The sequence below is a fragment of the Oncorhynchus kisutch genome, linkage group LG10, assembly GCF_002021735.2.
Source record: "Oncorhynchus kisutch isolate 150728-3 linkage group LG10, Okis_V2, whole genome shotgun sequence".
NCBI lineage: Eukaryota > Metazoa > Chordata > Actinopteri > Salmoniformes > Salmonidae > Oncorhynchus > Oncorhynchus kisutch.
The window spans coordinates 67,258,101-67,270,099 of NC_034183.2; the positions used below are offsets into that span (position 1 = coordinate 67,258,101).

The following is an 11,999-nucleotide window of genomic DNA, read 5'->3' on the forward strand; positions in this document are numbered from 1 at the left end:
TTCTAAAAATTACTATTGGTATTTATTTAAAATGTAGGCTACAAAAGATAAATATGTCATGACATTGTGTAACAACTCTACATGATGAGAATTGAATCCCATCATAGGCTTTTCAAAATACAAACAGCGTACTGGTAAGAACACACATAGAAGATGTGATCTAATGTAGTATCACAGTTCAGCCAATGTTAAATTAATGTAACAATTCTGAAATACTACAATACAATTATTCAAATGTAAACAATCATTCATTTTGTGCTTAAATGTTATTAATAATGACATAATTATTTGTTCTGCACACAGTATCCGCAAACAGAATATCCCACTGGGAGAAATGTTTTCCAGATAATATTAGCTTACAGTGTCATTATCTGTAAAGCTGTATACAGGACTGATACAGGACTGATTCAGTAGTGAGACATGTAATTGAGGTAAGTAATCAGTGTAAAAATCTAGACAATGAAATGCTTTTCTGACAATCAATAGTGGTTAAACAAATATTATTGCACGCTATAGATTTAAGTAATCTACAAGGAATTTATACAAACATTTACATTACATTCCAATATAATTTTTTACATGTATCATGGTAGCACAGGTAACAGCAGTCTGCTTACGATTATAGCAGTTAGACTGTATCCAGTCTTTTTGTAAGCTGTTGAGAGAGCCAAATTGCCTAGACAGAGGACTGAAATACTCAGACTGAAATGTATTTACCAAAGACGAGTATGAGCAGGGACTGAATACTGGTCCTCTTCCATCTAGTGCAGGTGAAGGTTTGTTTCCTCTTCCAGTATGACCATTTGAATGATTGTGTACATGTGTATCCCATTCAAATATGCCAGTGCTATTAAATAACACACCATAGAGAAAGCAGTCAGAGCCCCATGAACCTTAGTTCTAGTTGTTCTAGTTACAGGCTGTGGTATTTGCTGTAGCTATCCCAACGTCTGTGTCCAGGTCCTGTACTAGCACTATTCCATGTGCTTGCAGTACGTACAGTACAAAGTACCGGGGCCCTCCTCTTCCAGGGCTAGGTGCTGTGTACCTCTCGTCCCATCCTGTATCTGTCAACGTTGTGTCATGACCCTCTAATATCTAGGTAATCATCAGCTCTTTAGGTGGAGCTTCTACAGTCATCAGGATTTAGCTGTTGCTTGGATGTACAGGACAGGTGTTGAGAGACTTCTGAGAGACTAGGCTCAGATGAGTCTCTCCTCCTTGGGCAGTTTGAGTGCATCTGGTGTCTCAACACTGCTTGCCCCCGTCTGCTCCTCAGCACTGGGCCGGTATGTCCCCTCCATCTGCCTCTTCTTCCTCACCACGCAGAAAAGCCACACTAGCACAGCAGCTGCTATGGCCAGTAGCCCCAGTATAACAGTCGGGGCCACAATAGCTGCAATGTTGGGTCCCTAGATGCAGAACAACACAGGGGTAGTAGTCATTCTCAGAAATAAAGCTCTGGATACTTCTGGTTTAAGTTCCTCTAACAAAAGCAGAGATAAAGATAGCAGCAGTTTACTCACTGGGGCAGTTGTGTTAGAGGGTAGACTATTAGTTGTGTTGTCCCCTGTAGAAAACATTCAAGATTACCACTCAGGTCATTGTAATAGTTTGCTACAAGAATACAAATAGACCCTCTCTTTGATCCATGTAGCATAACACAATAGGATTGAACAATGTGGAAAAACAGGTCATTTTAAAATGACACACTGTATACCAAGTGCAGGTGATAGAAATGACACATGTGGTGCTCTGAGGCAACAACCTACATGTCCACACATGACCACATACCAGAACAACATGCAAATGTAAAAGCATGTATATGAGTATTGTTTGTGTTATTTTTTAGTTGTATTGTTTGTATATCGTTGTATTTTAAATGTGTGACTGTTTCTGTGTTTTGTTACTTTTCATGTTTTGTGTTTTTTTGTGGACCCCAGGAAGAGTAGCTGCAGCTTCTGCAAAAACTCATGGGGATCATAATAAACAAATAAGCAAATGTTTTAACACATCAAGTTTTTAAATACAGTTAAGAGTAATTTAATTACAGCCTAGGGGGAGAGGGAAACAAAACAGAAAGGTGGAAGTTGATGTCATTTTTAGATTGATAGATTGACAACATAATAGCCTGTTGCAATGCGATGGGATCACTGAGTTCCTCAAGTCCCGTTCTTTTTTCAGGCACTTTCTGTCGCGACTCCCGCCGAAGGTGGCTCCCCTGCCTGTTGGTGCGGTGCTCGGAGGTCGTCGTCACCGGCCTACTAGCCGCCACCGATCCCTTAGTCCCTTTTCTGTTAGTTTAGTCTTATGAGTTGCACCTGTTCCTATTTGTGTTTTCTTGATTTGCTTTCCTATTTAAGCTTGTGTAGCCCGCCCTTGTTTGTGCGTGATTGTATTACATTCACGTCTCGGTTCGGAGGCGTTATTGTTCTCCGGACCGTTGCTAACCTGTGTTTTGGGTTGGTCTGTGGTTTCCGCCCTGTGCTTTGAGTATGATCATTTTGTGCCGGATTAAAGTGCAATTTTCCGTGAACCGTCTGCTCTCTGCACCTGATTCCTACCTTCCCCTCCTAGTCAGCCGTGACACTTTCTCCATGACAAGCCATGTGATTACTCTGTGACATCCCGCACAGAAACTACTTGAATGTAAGAGAGGGGGAGGAGAGGACTTGGAATGCGGACTTTGCCCGTGGTCAGTGAAGCTCAGCCCCTGAACAGTTTTACGAGTTGAAGTATCCGGAAAAGCACTATTATATTTTGGTTACCATGTCAGTCCGGTGTCAAAGTGATTATTGACTATTAATTCACAGTAGATGTCTTGCTTAGAAAATTTCAACGCCCATTTCGGGATGTCGAACTAAGTTAATGATTGGCTAATGCAAATAGTAAAATAGTAAACTCCCCCAGGGACAAAAGTACACCTTGATAACTAAAAACAAGGGTAGGTTGTTTGGGGGAGGGGCACAACTTTTGCTCAAAATGAGACACAGGAAAACTTCCTGTAGCAGTGACGGCCTGATACGTTTATTGTAGCAAACTAACTACAGTTGACATTACAGCTTGGAGGTGTCTGCATTGGAGTGCAGCCATTGTTCAGTGTTGTCCCATTACCAGAAAATCAGAAGAGCACTCAGAACGACCACTAAGGGCTGCTTTATCTATTGTTTCTTGCTGGGTAATATACAGCTATAATGCATTGTGAAAACGTTCTATAAGCACATACAACCCCCTTATAACGTCTTACTATCATCTGATAATGATCCTGACTAACAGTTCAGTGGACTGACAAATAGCAGTGTAAAATATAACATAGAAGGGCTCATACGTACTTTATAACAAGTAATAAATCATTACAAATACAAGCAGAGAAATCACATGTCCGCATTAAGAAAAGTGGGTGTACCAGAGCTTTTCATACCAATGGTTCCTACCCAAAGCTCTCACGCATTACGAAATATTTGTACAACCTGTTGGCAAGTTACTGCATGCTTTAGTTTTAATTGAGTAATGCCTAGAATTGTGTGCAACCTGCTTTTGTGTTTTTGTGCATATCGTTCCAAGCGGTCGTACAGTAGATTGTTTGTCTGTGGTCAGAGACAATCCAGTGTGGTGGTGATGGGGTTATTTCACAAGAAGGATGGGGGGGGGGGGGGGGGGGTTGTAGAGGTTGTAGAGGCATGACTCACCCACAACCCAGGAAGGATTACTCCCCAAAACCAGGAGTAGGACACTCCCAGCCAGGAGACCAGGCCAGGCCGCGATGTCTGGGAGCAGTGCCATCTCCATTCAAACCAACGGGTTCTAAAGAGGGTAGACCATCAGCAAGGGGACGCCTGGACATCAGGTCGGGCCATTTCATCAGGAGTAGTGCTCAGCAGACAAACACACCGGCGTCAGTCTCCAGGGCCGCTCTAGAGAGATGAAGGTGATGGTGTTAAAGAAAAAATAACCGTTCATAAGGAGCCCCACTGAGCCCGAGTCTCTATTGAAACCCCAATGTTATTGAGTCTGGTTCATAAAGTGACATAAAATGTAAGAGAAGATGAAATCATGACAGCTTTCTATATTTCATTCTGCATAGAATCATTGTAAGTCCCAGGAGAAACAATTATCCCATACCATGACAATACAATAGAACATAATGAATCAAGTTATTATAAACATTTCCGACTGTCAGAAACTGTCCAACCGGAAATTGATAGGGCTGCAGGTAGTCTAGGGGTTAAGAGCGTTGTGCCAGTAACTGAAAGGTCGCTGGTTTGAATCAATGTTCCCTTAAGCAAGGCACTTAACCCTAATGGCTCCTGGAAGTCGCTCTGGATAAGAGCATCTGCTAAATGACTAAAATGTACATTTGACCATAGAGGCAAAATTACAATTGTGATTAATTCAGCACCATGTTAAAACGTGAACAATTGCACCTGTTCAGGGAGGTGGGGAGGGAGTGAGGGAGGGCATTGAGATAACAAATGACAATTCATAAATCATATTCTTAGTAAATGTTGTGAAAGTAGCATCCTATCGAAATAAAAGTAAACCCTTATTAAAGTATTGTAAAGTATAGGATTTATAGTGCCCCATAATTAATTTTCAATACTTCCAAGCCATTTTATGTAAAGAGAAACTGCACTCCTGCTCCACAACAAATTAGTCGATCTAATAATACAAGAAGTACATCATTTTATTATAGACAGACCTGTACAGATCATTTTTACACACCTTTTCACCGAATAATGTTGATATCTGTTTTAGGCAACGGGGATCAATCCAACTACTTGCGGAAAAAAAAACAACGTCTGGCTTCCGCCGCCTCACCTAAACGAGTGAGTTGGTGAACCGAAACTCGATCATATGTCAGGACGTGTTTATGATTAAACCTTTCCCAACAACGTCTGAAAAAATTATCTGTAAACTAAATCCGATCGCAAAGCCGTTTTGCTGGCTGAATGGGTTTATTTTGATATATATCACCGTAGACTACCTGTATAGATTTAACTATGTAAAACAGTTTTTAAAATTCCCTCTTCACGTCGCCCCTATGGTCACATGGTTCACTTCAGTCTCGTGTTACAGTACCTGAGCCCAGTGTCAACCTGTGGCACAGGAGACAGATACCCTTTGTATGATGAGGCACCAGACTAGTGGACAGGAATCCACCTGCTCAATGGAGCCTACTTCCTCCCATTGCTCATGCTCTCTCACTCATTATGGATCCTTTACTATTAGAGTTCTATGGGACCCTTTCTCAAGTTCTGCCCCGTTCTATTGATGTATGTCTGAAGCCTTGAAAGTGTTCATCTACCTTTTTTTTCCATCTGCAAAAGAAAGATAAAAGGCTGTGGAATATGTTCAGGCCCAATGAGTAAACACTGAACATTTTGAGAAACTTTGGGCTGCATTTTTTAAATCCTGTATTTTAAGGGACACATGTTTCATGTGAGTGCATGGTGAGAATTTGTTTGCTGTTTTAGGACCTCTAGTGGAGAGCAATTATATTTTTCTAGCTGACCCTATCCTCAAAGCAAGATAAAACGAATCCTGAAATACCATAAGCACAGCTAATCATGGTCCCTTAATCCTTGCCTAATCGTAGTTTCATCTAGGCCTATGCCAGAATGTGACTGAAGACTGGCATAGAAAACACAATCTGATCCATGTATGATTCTATTTCCATGTTTGTATTTGGTGTGGTTGATTGTCAACCCATAACCACCCCAATATTGTATGTTATGTAGGCCTACATTCTGCAGTCTGCAAAAAGCACTGATTAGTCACATCATTATGTGTGCAGAAAGTATCCCTGCCACATAGGTCCTTCGGTTAATGGTCTCCCATGTATCGACACACACAACATAAACTTGAAGTATGCATCATCAATTGCTAGAGCACTACACATATACACAAATCCACAGAAAAACACAAATGTGGTGGGACCAAAAATGAAATAGTCTTGGGACTTTCCTCTTCACTCCAGACTGGAATGTAGACATGTTTCCATCTAAAAGAGTGGCTGAATTTGGTAGAGTGGTTGTGTTTGTTTGCTTTGGCCAAAGCAGTGGGGTAGCACTGCTTTGGTGTCAGGGGGCTAGGGTCAGTTTGTTATCTCTGGAGTACTTCTCCTGTCTTATCCGGTGTCCTGTGTGAATTTAAGTATGCTCTCTCTAATTCTCTCTTTCTCTTTCTCGGAGGACCTGAGCCCTAGGACCATGCCTCAGGACTACCTGGCATGATGGCTCCTTGTCATCCCCAGTCCACCTGGCCGTGCTGCTATGGATCCCTGACCTTTTCACCGGACGTGCTACCTGTCCCAGACCTGCTGTTTTCAACTCTCTAGACACAGCAGGAGCGGTAGAGATACTCTTAATGGTCGGCTATGAAAAGCCAACTGACATTTACTCCTGAGGTGCTGACTTGCTGCACCCTCGACAACTACTGTGATTATTATAATTTGACCATGCTGGTCATTTATGAACATTTGAACATCTTGGCCATGTTCTATTATAATCTCCACCAGGCACAGCCAGAAGAGGACTGGCCACCCCTTATAGCCTGGTTCCTCTCTAGGTTTCTTCCTAGGTTTTGGCCTTTTTGGGGAGTTTTTCCTAGCCACCATACAACACTTTGAGATATCAGCTGATGTAAGAAGGGCTATATAAATACATTTGATTTGATTTGGGTACATGGGGGAGTAGGGTCGTGTCAATTGAATTTCTACCTGAAACGTCTTGTGGAGTTGTTCGAGCACTACGTACTTGTTGCTTGCCAATCCTAGTTTTACTGTTGTTCTACCCAGCGAATCATCGTTTAGAACAGAAAAAACACCCGCCCCATTTCCTTCCGACATTTTGGTGGCTTTGTGAAATTTACTGGCGGGTGGTTTTTGAAATAGTTGTTTTGAACAAAATTAGTCAGGAATATTCCAGGTAACAGTAAATACTTAAAAAATAATGGCACTTTCTTTAAAAAATACAATTTCTGTTGAAATGATTGTCTCTTATAGCAGGCTATCATAACAATAACATATCTACCTAGTAATTTCAAAATTACACTAAAGCGTAGCTGTCAACTTGCAAAATCAGATGCATTTTTAAATGCAAAAAACGAATTTCTTCAGTGATAGAATTTCTTTGAGTACGCTGCGTGAGAACATTGCTTGCTATTTGCTACATTGTTGAGGCCTGAACCCTTCCCCGGGAAAATTTGCTAGCCACTCTCAGCCAGAGTGTCTGTCACTCGCAGCAGGAGCCGCAATAATGGCGAAGGTTCAAGTACTAAATGTCGCTGTCCTCGATAACCCGAGTCGATTCGGAAACCCATTTCAATTCGAAATAACATTTGAGTGCATGGAAGACCTGCCAGAAGGTAAGTGTTGTGCTTACCTATCGAATAATTACTTTGTTTATTCTCATCTAACGATTTATGGCTAGCTTGCTAACGTTAGCTCGCTAGCTAAATCTCAAGACGATGTGGGGCTAGTTTGCTAAATCTCAGACGATTTGGGACTAATTTGCTAACGTTACCTCGCTAGCTAAATTGTCCGTTTGAACATGAAGTAGCTAGCCTAGTTGTGAATCTCGCTAGTTAGCTCTGAGATTATCAACTAGGCTAGCTACTTCATGTTCAAACTGTCAATTTAGTTAGCGAGCTAACGTTAGCAAACTTGCCATCAATCGTCAGATGAGAATTAACAAAGTAATTATTCGACAGGTGGCAAACAATGGTTAATTAATCACTTATGTCTGCTGAACAAAGAGGTGTCTCTTTAAAAAAAAAAGTGTGTATATATATAAAACGCATTGTACTTTGTGATATTGCTTAGCTACACGATGGCGTTAGTTGATATTGCTAGTTAGTTGGCTACTTTGCCTATAGCTGGCTAGTTTAGCCAGAATGGTGTCCAACTTTTGTTTGTATTTTGTTGGCTGCGGCGGGGAATTCTGACCGAGGTAACTAACGTTAACTTCTAGAACACTCATTGACTTGTCCACTTGCCTTTCGCGTTATCTACCCAAACAATCAAATAAATTCACAGGTGTCATTGATAACAGCATTCTGACCAGAGCAGTCTTCACAGTCCAGCAATTTCCTTGCTTTCTCCAAAATTTCGAACCGAGTTTGTGGGTCCGGAAGACAGTGATTTGCTACTTTTCTTGTGTTGCAGATCTTGAGTGGAAGATCATATATGTGGGTTCAGCAGAGAGTGAAGAATATGACCAGACCCTTGACTCTGTTCTGGTTGGACCAGTACCAGCCGGGAGGCACATGTTTGTGTTCCAGGTGATTTAAAAAAAAAATGGCAGTAACTAACAATGTTATTTCAGCAGTAGTCTGGCTGCAGCTTTCCTTGCCCCTCTTCATTTCGCTCTCTCCCAGTGGACCTGCTCTGACTTGGGGCCAAGGCCAGGCCACTGGTACTTTTAAGATATCATTTACATAACAATGGCCAACTGTGAACATGGGTTAACACCTTCACAAAGCAACTGATTTGATGATGCAGAGGTTGTTGATTCTGTCCTTAGTGACAGCGCTAGCAATGGAAACCTTTCCCAAACAATAACACTGAGCTTATAACATAATCACTAGCGACACACTGGTGCTGTATTGGAGATCCAATATAGAAACTACACCCTCCCCCTTACCCCTCTCTTCTCCTGCCTTCCTCCTTGCACCTCATCTACTGTATGTTATCCTTCAACAGGCGGATGCCCCAAACACGGGTCTGATTCCAGAAAGTGATGCTGTCGGCGTAACTGTGGCGCTAATCACCTGTACATACCGCGGACAGGAGTTCATTCGTATCGGGTACTACGTCAACAACGAGTACACCGACCCTGAGCTGCGGGAAAACCCACCCATAAAACCTGACTATGGACAGGTAAAGGAGGAAACTCAATGGGTGTGCTTGACTGTCTTTCCTTCCAGGAAGATGTTCAAGTTGTGTTAGTCGTATGTATTTATTTATTTTATTTTATTTTACCTTTATTTAACCAGGTAGGCAAGTTGAGAACAAGTTCTCATTTACAATTGCGACCTGGCCAAGATAAAGCAAAGCAGTTCGACAGATAAAACGACACAGAGTTACACATGGAGTAAAAACAAACATACAGTCAATAATGCAGTATAAACAAGTCTATATACAATGTGAGCAAATGAGGTGAGAAGTGAGGTAAAGGCAAAAAAGGCCATGATGGCAAAGTAAATACAATATAGCAAGTAAAATACTGGAATGGTAGTTTTGCAATGGAAGAATGTGCAAAGTAGAAATAAAAAAATAATGGGGTGCAAAGGAGCAAAATAAATAAATAAATTAAAATTAAATACAGTTGGGAAAGAGGTAGTTGTTTGGGCTAAATTATAGGTGGGCTATGTACAGGTGCAGTAATCTGTGAGCTGCTCTGACAGTTGGTGCTTAAAGCTAGTGAGGGAGATAAGTGTTTCCAGTTTCAGAGATTTTTGTAGTTCGTTCCAGTCATTGGCAGCAGAGAACTGGAAGGAGAGGCGGCCAAAGAAAGAATTGGTTTTGGGGGTGACAAGAGAGATATACCTGCTGGAGCGTGTGCTACAGGTGGGAGATGCTATGGTGACCAGCGAGCTGAGATAAGGGGGGACTTTACCTAGCAGGGTCTTGTAGATGACATGGAGCCAGTGGGTTTGGCGACGAGTATGAAGCGAGGGCCAGCCAACGAGAGCGTACAGGTCGCAATGGTGGGTAGTATATGGGGCTTTGGTGATAAAACGGATTGCACTGTGATAGACTGCATCCAATTTGTTGAGTAGGGTATTGGAGGCTATTTTGTAAATGACATCGCCAAAGTCGAGGATTGGTAGGATGGTCAGTTTTACAAGGGTATGTTTGGCAGCATGAGTGAAGGATGCTTTGTTGCGAAATAGGAAGCCAATTCTAGATTTAACTTTGGATTGGAGATGTTTGATATGGGTCTGGAAGGAGAGTTTACAGTCTAACCAGACACCTAAGTATTTGTAGTTGTCCACGTATTCTAAGTCAGAGCCGTCCAGAGTAGTGATGTTGGGTAGGTGCAGGTAGCGATCGGTTGAAGAGCATGCATTTAGTTTTACTTGTATTTAAGAGCAATTGGAGGCCACGGAAGGAGAGTTGTATGGCATTGAAGCTTGCCTGGAGGGTTGTTAACACAGTGTCCAAAGAAGGGCCGGAAGTATACAGAATGGTGTCGTCTGCGTAGAGGTGGATCAGGGACTCACCAGCAGCAAGAGCGACCTCATTGATGTATACAGAGAAGAGAGTCGGTCCAAGAATTGAACCCTGTGGCACCCCCATAGAGTATAGGATACATAAGGTATACACTGTCCAACGAAATGCTTACTTGCACTTTACTTGTTCTCTCCCATCTGCCCTTGCACCCATTCACATATCTGACAGGACTGTTACATTAATCTTGAGTAAACTAGGTGGAGCTATTGCTTACACCTACCAATTTCTATCAGATCTATGAAGGCAATGAATGATGGCAGAGGAGAGGGGACAACTTTTTGGAACAAAATTAAACCTTTGCGTTGTGGAAGGGCGAAATATCCATTAATACATTGGTCTTAAAGTGCAAAATCAGCACACTCATCAGGGGCACGTGTGCCACAGTACTGCTCAGGCTTTAGTATAATGTAAAAATGGAACATGTCTTCTGGCAAATATAAGTACATCTACTGAATAATTTCCCTCTTGATGCTGTTTGTCTTCCAGCTCCAGAGAAATATTTTGGCTTCAAACCCACGTGTAACAAGATTCCATATCAACTGGGAAGGGTGTGCAGAAAGGATGGAAGACTCAGAGAATGTGGATCCTGCCCCCAACTCTATGCTGCCCCCATCTTGCCTCCCGGGCAAGGCCCCACCCATAGGGTTGCTACCTGACAACTCTATGGACTGCTTGTAGAGGGAAACATACATATACACATAATCTTCGATCAACCCAAGCACTATAAGCAGAAGAATGGACGTGGACATTCTGACTTGGATGTACAGCCAGCTTTGCCTTACAGCTGCCCTTATTTCCCAGAAACTGTCAACAACACACTCCCACCTTGGACTACAGTGTCTTGCAACCAAGACAATCTTTCTGGAGTAATCTTTATTATCTATTGGAAGTTTTTCACTTTCGTGTATATAACATGGTGAAAAAAAGTTGTAAAACTAATTCATCCCTTAAATTTTAATACTATCAACAGGGCAACAGCTGAAGTATCCAAGTTTCCATAGATGGTTAGCAGCTAATTGGCAGAAATACTGATTCACACCAACTAGTCAGCTGTTAATTATGTGATGTAAATACCAACAGAGGATTATGACACTAGTGAAGCAAAATGGAGGAAGAAATGACTCAAGTTGCAGGAAGGAAAATAATGCTGTTATTTGTTTTGTAATTTCTGAGCCATTGTGTTTCAGTGGTAATGGTCCTTATAGCATTTGAGTTACACTTTCCCTGTTGGTGTTTTGGGAGACTGTTGGATGGGTGGGGTGGGGGGGTGCTAATAATGGTATGTACATATGTTTATTTTCCTGTGTGCCATTTTGTTTTTGAAATAAATATCTTTTTGTTATGTGACGTGTGTGATTGTCCCTGACAGGCTTTGAGACGTGATGAAAATGGCAGATGTTGGAACTCTAGGAGAATCACCTTTATTCAACTTTGAAAATAATGAGTGGGGCTTCCGCGACTTTTTGTTACATTCATAAATATCTGTAGTGAAGTATGCTCACCTGTAGTGCATATTTTGAAATTGGTAGCCTGGCTTGCTTGTTGCCATGCGATTTGAATTACAGCTGTGTTCAAGACAAAATTGTGAAAATGTTAACATGCAAATCTCCCCTTTTCACTGAATCATCGTCTCTTGTCATTGACTTCAGAGTTCATTGGATGTAATTGTAATCCTTTAGTGAACGGTTTGCTGAAAAACATGCATGTATGGACGTTTGCAATTATGGTCAGCTATGAAATGTATGGCTGTCATTTTCTGCATAGG

General features: G+C 41.7%; 2 protein-coding genes across 2 annotated transcripts; one reads left to right on the top strand and one right to left on the bottom strand.

Moving 5' to 3' along the window:
• Positions 1-3: 3 nt before the first annotated feature.
• Positions 4-5,051, bottom strand: LOC109898737 (protein crumbs homolog 3-like). The gene is made up of 4 exons (XM_020493835.2): positions 4,723-5,051; positions 3,690-3,914; positions 1,527-1,570; positions 4-1,412 (listed from the first exon to the last, which is right to left on the bottom strand). Exons 2-4 carry the CDS (start codon positions 3,787-3,789, stop codon positions 1,203-1,205), a joined length of 354 nt encoding a protein of 117 aa, XP_020349424.1. The 5' UTR covers positions 3,790-3,914; positions 4,723-5,051; the 3' UTR covers positions 4-1,202.
• Positions 5,052-6,787: 1,736 nt separating this feature from the next.
• Positions 6,788-11,576, top strand: LOC109898738 (histone chaperone asf1b-B). Its single transcript, XM_020493837.2, has 4 exons — positions 6,788-7,365; positions 8,165-8,280; positions 8,702-8,878; positions 10,721-11,576. Exons 1-4 carry the CDS (start codon positions 7,257-7,259, stop codon positions 10,910-10,912), a joined length of 594 nt encoding a protein of 197 aa, XP_020349426.1. The 5' UTR covers positions 6,788-7,256; the 3' UTR covers positions 10,913-11,576.
• The last annotated feature ends 423 nt before the right edge of the window (positions 11,577-11,999 follow it).

Coding starts and splice junctions, on each gene's coding strand:
- LOC109898737 (XM_020493835.2), bottom strand. CDS start 3,789: ATGGAGATGGCACTGCTCCCAGACATCGCGGCCTGGCCTGGTCTCCTG. Junction 1,571..3,689: donor TAATCCTTCCTGGGTTGTGG/GTGAGTCATGCC, acceptor TGTTTTCTACAG/GGGACAACACAACTAATAGT. Junction 1,413..1,526: donor CCTCTAACACAACTGCCCCA/GTGAGTAAACTG, acceptor TTCTGCATCTAG/GGACCCAACATTGCAGCTAT.
- LOC109898738 (XM_020493837.2), top strand. CDS start 7,257: ATGGCGAAGGTTCAAGTACTAAATGTCGCTGTCCTCGATAACCCGAGT. Junction 7,366..8,164: donor CATGGAAGACCTGCCAGAAG/GTAAGTGTTGTG, acceptor CTTGTGTTGCAG/ATCTTGAGTGGAAGATCATA. Junction 8,281..8,701: donor GGCACATGTTTGTGTTCCAG/GTGATTTAAAAA, acceptor ATCCTTCAACAG/GCGGATGCCCCAAACACGGG.